The following is a 9,247-nucleotide window of genomic DNA, read 5'->3' as shown; positions in this document are numbered from 1 at the left end:
AACCAGGGTTAATACACATGGCTACTCTAGCCACCTCACTTTTCTCCTCTGCAATGAACTTTCAATGAGTTAATATATACCCCTTACTCAATTGCAATCATATCTATATGCTTCCACCACCCAAGAATTGTCAAATAAATTTGCAGTCTAAGGTCCCTGTTTCTCAAAGAACAAAAAAACTATGCACTTAGCACACAAAAATCTGTTGTAACAAAATGTGTAAAAAATGTAAATACTCTACCAAGCGTCCAACAGTTCATTCAGAGCCCAAAGCATTACTTATTTAAGTGTAGCGGTCATGTAAAATGCCTACAGTCATCTCTCCTGCTGGCAGCAAGGCCTGGTAAGTGTGGGCATGCCAGCAGTAATCATGGAGGTTTTCCCTCACACCCTGGTGAGGTGTCCTGTGTAGCTATGGGAGTGGTCACAGACTCTGACTCCCTGGTTGGTGATGTCAGAAGTTGTGTCAGCCCCCAGAGTACATAAGACACAGCACTGTGACTAACAGTTAGTTCTTGCAAGGTTTTTGCAGCGTTCCCGTTCTATCAGGAGTAGAGATATTGCAGAGTTCAGAGAAGAGTTAACAGTTATGTTATAGTAGCTGATTTAGGAGTCTGTGTCCAGGGACCGGGCACAGAGCAGTGAATCCCTAATCTAGGAGATATACCTACCAAAGGGAAGCGGCTGGAAAATGATTGGCTAAGTACACCCCATTGTGGAGGGCAGCTATGCCCACCAGTACAATAAAGATGGAGCTGATCAGAAAGACCCCTGTGTGTGAGAGTATGATTACACAGGAGGTTGCACCACCGAGGAGTTCCTCACCAGGACCATCCCCAAGTGACCGAAGGGACCCTGATGAGGTGGAGGCACTGCACTGGAACTAGGTAGGACTCAGCACACTACCTCAGCTGCCTGTCTGGACGGGTTCTCCCCACACACCATCATGCGGGAGACTCAGGAGTCCTGTTGCCAACAGGTGCACCACCAGACACTACTACACTGTAATGGGGGCCGGTTAGACCACAGGGGCCAATGTGAGATTGGGTGGGTCAGGCCGGGCCAGAAATACCGTACATAAGATTGTTTTAATACATATATAAATACAGTGCTTTCGATTACAGATAAAGATTATTTCAAGAACATAGTTACAATAAACGCAGAATAGTTTCTTAAAATAAAAGGATAAAATATAGGTAGAAATTCCTATACTTTACAACATGCCATAGGTTTTTCCCAGACAGGTCACTGGCGTAGGAAATATGAGAACTCACATGTCTGATCCCAAAACACACATCTTGTTGAATTCTAACTCATAATTAAAAACTAGGGATTTGTATTCCAACTCCCTTTCATTGAGAACACCATAAACCCACCCAGTCATCAATCAGTGTTGACAGTTTTATGACGTAGAAAAAAACAACCTTTCTTGATTTTTAAAGTCTGACTAAATATAAAAGACAACAAACAACACACAGAACCCCAGCAAGTTCATTTTAGGAAACCCTGAGCCGCCACAAAATATATATGTATATGTGTCAAAAAGGAGAGCTACAGAGCGTGACAAATGTATACAACAAGCGACAGAGAAGCCCAATGCTACATCCAATATGACAAAAATACACAGTAAAATACTTATATATTCTCTTGAAAAAGGTTCATTTAGTTTAACTCTTTGGCCAAAGCATTGTAAGCCTGCAAGCCACGACAAGACAGACCCAGTTCGCAGGTCTTAACACTACCAGATAAAATACTAATATACCTCTATTTGGATTAAAATTCTTATTTACCTCTATTAGGAGGGAGAAAGACCAACATTGGATATATATCCAGTAGAATGAAAAAGACCTGCTGACCTGGGAAGTGGGGAGGGATGAGCTTAAAACCCTGACGAAGCCGGAACAGTTTCACTGGGCGAAACGCGAAGAGTGCTTTTTGGACCTTGTGGCGATCCGTACCTAACCACCCCCACAGTAAGAGTGACGTTAGACGTTCTGACGGACGCGACGGAGCAGAGAGGCGGTTCCTGCACAGATCTCACGAGCAGAGGGAAACAACATACTGAAGGGAGGTGGTGAGAAAGATTGCAGTGCGGTGACCCACATATTCAACATTTGTGTGATACATGCCTTGATTTTATTGCTCAATTGTGAGTGCGCTTTTTATATTTTATACATAAAGAACATATTTACTTTATTGATCTGTGCTATGGTAGTTTCTTCTATCTCTCCACATCATTCATTCACCACCCCTTGTGCCATTGGATGAGAATCCTGATCAACACATATCCTCTGAACAATACGGGTAGCAGCCCTTCTTGCAAGTGCCTGACTTTCTTCTGTATCCTGTGAGTAGGCTGAGCATATGAGCCAAGAATATATAGTGTTGTATTTCAAACATCCCATACATCTACACTTATATTGTATGCACTGTTTGTCTTCTTTTCCCTTATAATCTCCCCCTGGATTGTCTTCTTTTCCCTTACAATCTCCCCCTGGATTGTTTGAGAACTGCTTTGTTTATGTATCATGCAAAACATGTCACTTTTATATCAGTACTTAACACATTACTAATTTTAGGTGTGAATTGTTCTTATAGTTTGAAATTGGGGCTGGGGAAGTGAACCTAGGAAAAGCTGTACATTTTGTTTATTTATAAAATTTTAATCAGGACAAAAATACATTAAACATTACCTCTCTTTTTCAACTTTGTCCAATGGTATCTACTATAACTATATTGTGAAAGGGCACAATAGTTTGTTCTGTGTTATTGTGCCTACATTGTTTTAGAACCAATTGTAGATTTCAGAATGAAAGATTTCAGAATAAAATGAAACGATAAAGAAACTCAATAAAACATTTGCAGATATTATGAGTTTACAATATTTTATTAGTTGGGACAATCAAAATTTAGCATGGTCTTAATAATTTAGTTAAAGTCTGTGGCCCGTCTGAAGGAGCCAACTCTGCTGTTCCCAGCACCCCAGTCGGAGTATTTCTTGTACTCTCCAGGTCTCAGATAGTACTGACGTCCTTTGTAGTTGGGCTCATCATAGAAGATCCAGTGCCCTTCGAGAACATTACAGGAGTGGATGTCATGGTAACGAAATTTCTCATGGACTTGGGCACAATCTTCAGTGAACTCCATCATCTGGCCTTTGAAGTCTTCTTTCTCATAAACTTTTATTTTACATGTACCCTGCTAAAAAAAAAAAAAAAACATATTTAAATATTAATTTTATCATTTAAATGTTACCCAGCTCCTTAAATTAATGCATTGCAATATACTGCAAAAGAATACTTTCAGCTGTGATTTGAGAACCAACACTTCTCACCTCTGTTTTCTAACTCTTTCTGCTAATAATCTGATGAGGGAAATTATACTTCTTTTGTTTCCTAATGTGACTGAAAGGGCAGTAGGGATGGACACCACCCAAAATAACATTGATGTTCTGCAGATGTTGGGTCTTATTTTGGAGGTGGGGAGCATACCGAGATACTCGTCACCAGCAACATACATGTACAGTTCTATGTTTAATTTTAAGATATTGTTTTAATTCCACCATGCTCTCTAAGACATGCACTGCTTCTATTTTATGTTATGGTTTATGTTGATATGGCGAAAAACATTAACTTAATTTGAAGTTAATCCAGAAGCTGGAAAGTCTGAAATACATTATTATTAACATGAAGCTAACAATGCATGCAGTACTTTAAATAGAAAGATACAGGCACTGTGATTAACTTCATTAGCAAGCTTAAAATGTAACTCTTAATTCTAGACATAGATTTGAGATTGTAACAGTGTATGTGAATGCTGTGATTTAAACATTAGTGTCTGCATATCACCAAGATTAAGGCCAATTGAGATGAAGTGACTTTTCACAGGGCACATGGATCAGACACTGGATCTCTCAATAACCTCCTCCCCCACCCCAGCTTCAGACGCTAATGCTATAGCCACATGACTAGTAGTTTATTGCTGCTATATACATTACTGTTGTATCTAAATGTCTTTGTAGCTGATTTTATTTCTTCAATTTCTCCTTCTACTTTACAGTAAACCACAGTGGTTTTGCTGCTATTACTGTATATTTCGCTAGGAAAAGGTCTCCAGATACCTGTGGGATTATTCTGCAGGACCGGATGGAGTCGCCAAAGCTCATGCATTGGTTGAAGTCAGGATATTCTCCTCTCTTTAAGAAATATTGGCATCCTCTGTAATTGGCATACTCATAAATCATCCAGTTTCCATGTTCAACACGGATAGAGCCACAGCGGTTGAAGAAGGAGAGCAAGTCAGAGCTATCTCCGCTACACTCGTAGGAGCTGCCCTTGAAGTTTCTGTCCTCGTAAAAAATGATCTGCAATGGAAGATTAAGTCAAATGTACAGTATCTGCTTACTAAAGTCTGATGGCTACAAACTAGGGCAAATCCAAGTGTATACACAGTATCATCCTCATCAAAGAAAATGCTTTTAATTAAAGGCAACTTGAGTTTTTCCCTTGAGATTTGGTGCAATTCTTTAGCACAGTCTTCCCCAGTTTTACAGCTGTTAGACTTCTGTAAATAACCCCCCAAACCATACCTATCTGTATTGCATAATTTTACTTTTTTTTTAAAGTATATTAATACTTTTGGTAATTAAAAAAAAATGTTCTTCCTCTAAATATTTATGAGTAGTTCAGTATTAGGTGTTACTGAAGTACTCATAATAATTAGAGGAAGAACATTTTTTATTTGGACTAGGAATTGGTATTATAAGACAAGTTTCGAGAGTTCTCTCTTCCTCAGGCCAAGCAATTCTAATTTATAAAGATTCCATGAGTTAAATACAGATAGAAATCTAAGTCAGATAATACAGGAAAGGAATGGTAGAGAGAATGGTAAATAAACAGACAGGGCAATAAATGGGTGAAAGGGACAGTCATAGGACCATACATCCATTAGCAGTGTGAAGGCTTGTGGGGTGCAGGAAGGGCGAGAGAGGGGGTTAATGGTAAAATTAATAGAGAGGAAGGGAGAAACATTACAAAAAATAATGATAGTGTGTTAGAAACCTCATATCAGCATTAAGTCCTCTTGTTTTAGTGTCAAAGAGTATTATCATTTTGAGTTCAAATGTTTTCCGTTCTTGAGTTCCTTTAAACATTCCACTGAAAAGGGAATGCCCTAATATTGATGTGCACATTTACTCTGCACTATCACAACTGGACTAACACAGCTATTGCTACTTAATTCTAATTATTATCTTATTATTGCTTGGTTGGCAACAGGCGAGACACAGGCCGCAGGAACTTCACCTGCAGGTGAGTTGGAGTAAGGGGGGATAGAGAAAGGGAGGTGATGGAGTGTAAGGCCTCGGACATAGTAGGCGCGTGTGTGCGTGATGGAGCGCATGGTATCGCGTGCGCCTGTAGTTTGAGTAATCCGTGGCCTGTGGGATTTGTATGTTATGCGCAACGGGGAGGCGTGGCAGAAATGTGGCGGAGGCGTGGCTGTGCCATCACATGAGCGATTCACCCTCATTGGCTGAACCGCCCACATTACCGGGCCGTCGTGCGACCAAATAAAAAAAAATTTGGCTGTAAAATCTGCCACTCCGTCGTGCTAACTCACGTGCGCACATTATGATCGGCCCCATATATACACCTGCATTTTGTTAGAGCCGCGCGTGCTACAGCACGTGCTGGTGCTCGCACTATGGCCGCGGCCTGGACGTAGTGAGGGCAGAGTGAGAGGGAGGGGAGATGGCGTGAGAGGGTGAGAAACTGTGAGAGAGAGGGGGAGATATCAGCACAGAGAGAGAGAGAGATGAGGGGGGAGGGGGAGATCAGCACAGAGAGAGAAAGAGGGGGAGAGATCAACACACAAATAGAGGGAGAGAACAGCACAGAAAGAGGGGGAAAGATTAGCACATACAGTATATGGGGACTATTCTAGTAGCTTGATAAAATCACCTACCTCACAGAGTCTGACGTTTGTGTTATCACGGTATTCAGAAAGAGTTATTGCAAGTCAGATACCGTGAGGTAGGAAAATTCCAATACCACTCAGGATAGCAGTACCTTTATCTCTGTCATTTTCTAAGTTCTGTCCATGCGATCTGCCTGCAGTCTGAAAGAGCTGCACAGAGAGAGCTGCAAAGGGAGAGCTGCATCTCCCTGCACAGCTCTTACAGGCAATCGCATTGCTTTTGTTTAATTTTAATAACACAGTATTGAAGCAGGGTGTCTCCGGAGCTGAACTGTATTAATTTAGCCTTGAGGACCTCCTGCTTCCCGAGTTACAAGCCCCGGTATTGGGTGTCCGTATCTGTGTCCTGGATACTAAGGGGTCCTGGATACTAAAATATGTTGTAAGTGTGGTAATTCCTTCTTAACTTCTCCTAAAACTAGCACCCAAATAGCAAAAAAGAAATCGATGATTTACAAAGTATGTACAGTATCATAACATTAGATTTCCACATCTACCATGAATATATATTTAAAGTGTTCAAAAACCATACTGGATCACAGGAGAGAGAGGAGGATGGGGGCTCAGCACTCAAAAAGTAAATCAAAGAAAATGATAGACTAGTGTTTTCCTTTTGGTTTCACCAATTTTCTTCTTTAATGTATATAAAAAAGCAGCAGACACACACTGTTAAGTGTGCAGAATAGAGCAACGTTCACCATTATCAGGGACCTTGAAACATTGCTCTATTGTGTACATACAGTATAACAGTGTGTCTGCTAACTTTCCCTTTCCCTGAGTGTGCTGATTTTTTTTTTAATTGTTGCTTTTTTTAAATATACATTAAAGAAGAAACTTAGTGAGATGAAAAGGAAAACCTAAGTCTATATATATATAAATATATATATATAGATATATATATATTTTTTTTTTTAGTTATTTATTTATTTATTTTTAAGTGCCCAATGCTAAAGCAATTAATACATTTACATTGAAAACCATCATATTATGCAATAAGGAAAACTATGGTCAATGGAAATTGAGTGACTGAACAAAACTTGCATCTATTTTGTTGTTCTCTATGCCCTAATGTAAATAAACTAATTTACCTGCGAAATTCTCTAAGCTTTCTTAAAATTAAGTTATGGTCACATACAGTATTAGGAGGCATTCATTTAAGTATTCTGGATATTGATCTTACCTTTCCCATTTTGGTGGTTTGGTGTAATGCAAATCTGCAGCTTTCCCTTATATACAGTACCCCACATAACCATAGGCTTAAAATGTGCCCAAAAAGCAATTGAGGCCCCTTTCAGTCAGTAGAGATAATTCAGTGTTCTTTGTAGCTAGGGTGATATGTATGTTTTGTTCAAACATCTAATGAGAGTTAATCCATTGTTTGAGGGATTTTCTCCCCATTGTTACTAAAGAGAGATGATCATGTAGTGAATCTGTCAGCAATGCCATAATATTGTATTAAGGACAAAACACTGCACGGCATGAAGAGGGAATCTTCTGGCTGAGTGACAAATGGAATGCAATGTGTAGAATATGTGTTATTCATTGGTAATACATGGACAGAGAAAGTATTTGGATCGGTAATTAAATTAAAGTTTTAGGTACAGTTTCCCAACTCAAAGCATGAATACAGTGGAGATATTTGATATGCATTGATTATACAGTATATGGATAGAGAATTGTATATATGATAGATAGGTAAAATAATCAGGTAAAATGTACACAGACAGCCTGAATACACCGGATATATCTGATATTCATTGGTAATACTGCATATTAACAGAAAAAATTATTGGATAGATAGGTAGATCAGTGTTGGCCATGTACAGTATTGGTGCATCTATCAAGGTAAATGTTAAAAATAAAAATAGAGCATTTTAAAGAGCAAGAAAGTGAGCCAAGGTATTAAAATAACATTTAATTTGAAAAGATAAAATATTTTCCACATCTCAACAATACACTTGATGTCAACATTGATCTTAGGAGCTTGTATACTATAATGTCTATGAAGAACTAATATGGGGCCTATGCACTAAGCAGCGATATGCCACTTATCACCCACCGCCTTATCGCCAAAAAAGCCAACAGCGATTCAGTAAGCCCCGATAAGTCATCGATAAGAGACCTTTTCGACAATTTTTTTTGGCAAGAAAAAAAAAACTCTCCAAACGGGTGGCAATAAGCCACTTATCGCCAGGTTTTTCGTGCTATTCTAGTAGCCCCAATTAGCTTATGTAGGCTAATCGCCACTCTAGAATTGAGATTTCCTCTCAAAATCGTCCCGCCAGGAGAGTTGGCAAGAAGGTGGTGAGAAGCTGCTGATAAGCGGCGAGACGGGACTTAGAACAATAAATCAATTTTTTAGACATATGTTTTAAGCATGGAGTCTTTGGAGCTGACACGTATTGCTTTGTAGTTGTGAGCCTGTGGTATTGAAAAGTAGGAGTTTTAATAAATATAACTGGTTACCTTTCGGACCTTATTGTGTCACCGCTTACGTTATGAATGTGATAAGATATGACTTGTTGATGTTATGGTTATATAGTGGGTACATTAAGTTTTCCGTTCAGCAGGATCGCTGGATAGTTCTATCGGGACGTCTTAAAAGTGCAGTTCAAACAAAATCCTACATGTGTGTAAAAAATGATCATTTATGTGCTATGACAAATTATTTGCAAATAAAAATAATAACCATGCTATAAATGTGTATTATACATTTTGAATGTTTATAATGTAGAAAGCATTAGCAAAGTGACAGCCCCTTCTTCTTCTGATTGGCTCGGCCTCTTGATCCCCGGCCTCTCTCTAGCAGTGCACCAATTGTATTTAGTAACTGGCCAGCCATATTATATTGATGGACTAAATTTCCACAATGCTGTGCAAGAAAATAATTAAATAACCCGACTAAGCGATCGATTGCAGGAGAACTGATCGATCTGCAACGTAGCTAATCACTTGTCAGTGTGCAGATTGTATTGATGCACAGTTTTAATGAGATAAAATTCATTTAATTTTGTCAAAACGTCAATTTGAACTGCAGTTTTAACATATAAAGATCATTATTGTGACATTGGTGATATATGGTCTCACTGGTTACATACGTTTAAACATTTAACAATCATAGCTAACCTATTCAATACATGTTTTCTTCTGTTATCGATCAACAATGTTTATATTACTATGGTCAATACCATTAGTCTTTTGCCCTTTCCATCAATCCTTCAATATGTTTATGTGTTTTAACATGTGATTATTTTTTTTTTATTGTGGGGGT

At 38.8% G+C, this 9,247-nt stretch overlaps 1 protein-coding gene across 2 annotated transcripts; it reads right to left on the bottom strand.

The window, feature by feature from the left end:
• Nucleotides 1-2,868: 2,868 nt before the first annotated feature.
• LOC142498535 (gamma-crystallin-1-like) lies at nucleotides 2,869-7,281 on the bottom strand. Of its 2 annotated transcripts, none has more exons than XM_075606759.1 (3): nucleotides 7,157-7,281; nucleotides 4,121-4,363; nucleotides 2,869-3,201 (listed from the first exon to the last, which is right to left on the bottom strand). In XM_075606759.1, the coding sequence occupies exons 1-3, from the start codon at nucleotides 7,163-7,165 to the stop codon at nucleotides 2,929-2,931; spliced, it is 525 nt and encodes a 174-aa protein (XP_075462874.1). In that variant the 5' UTR covers nucleotides 7,166-7,281; the 3' UTR covers nucleotides 2,869-2,928. The 2 variants fall into 2 exon arrangements, with proteins under 2 accessions (XP_075462874.1, XP_075462875.1); XM_075606760.1 differs by having other exon boundaries at nucleotides 2,869-3,198.
• Nucleotides 7,282-9,247: the final 1,966 nt, after the last annotated feature.

This window comes from Ascaphus truei, chromosome 7 (genome assembly GCF_040206685.1).
Source record: "Ascaphus truei isolate aAscTru1 chromosome 7, aAscTru1.hap1, whole genome shotgun sequence".
NCBI lineage: Eukaryota > Metazoa > Chordata > Amphibia > Anura > Ascaphidae > Ascaphus > Ascaphus truei.
The sequence above is the reverse complement of the archived record's forward strand: the minus strand, read 5'-3'. Positions and strand labels throughout refer to the sequence as shown.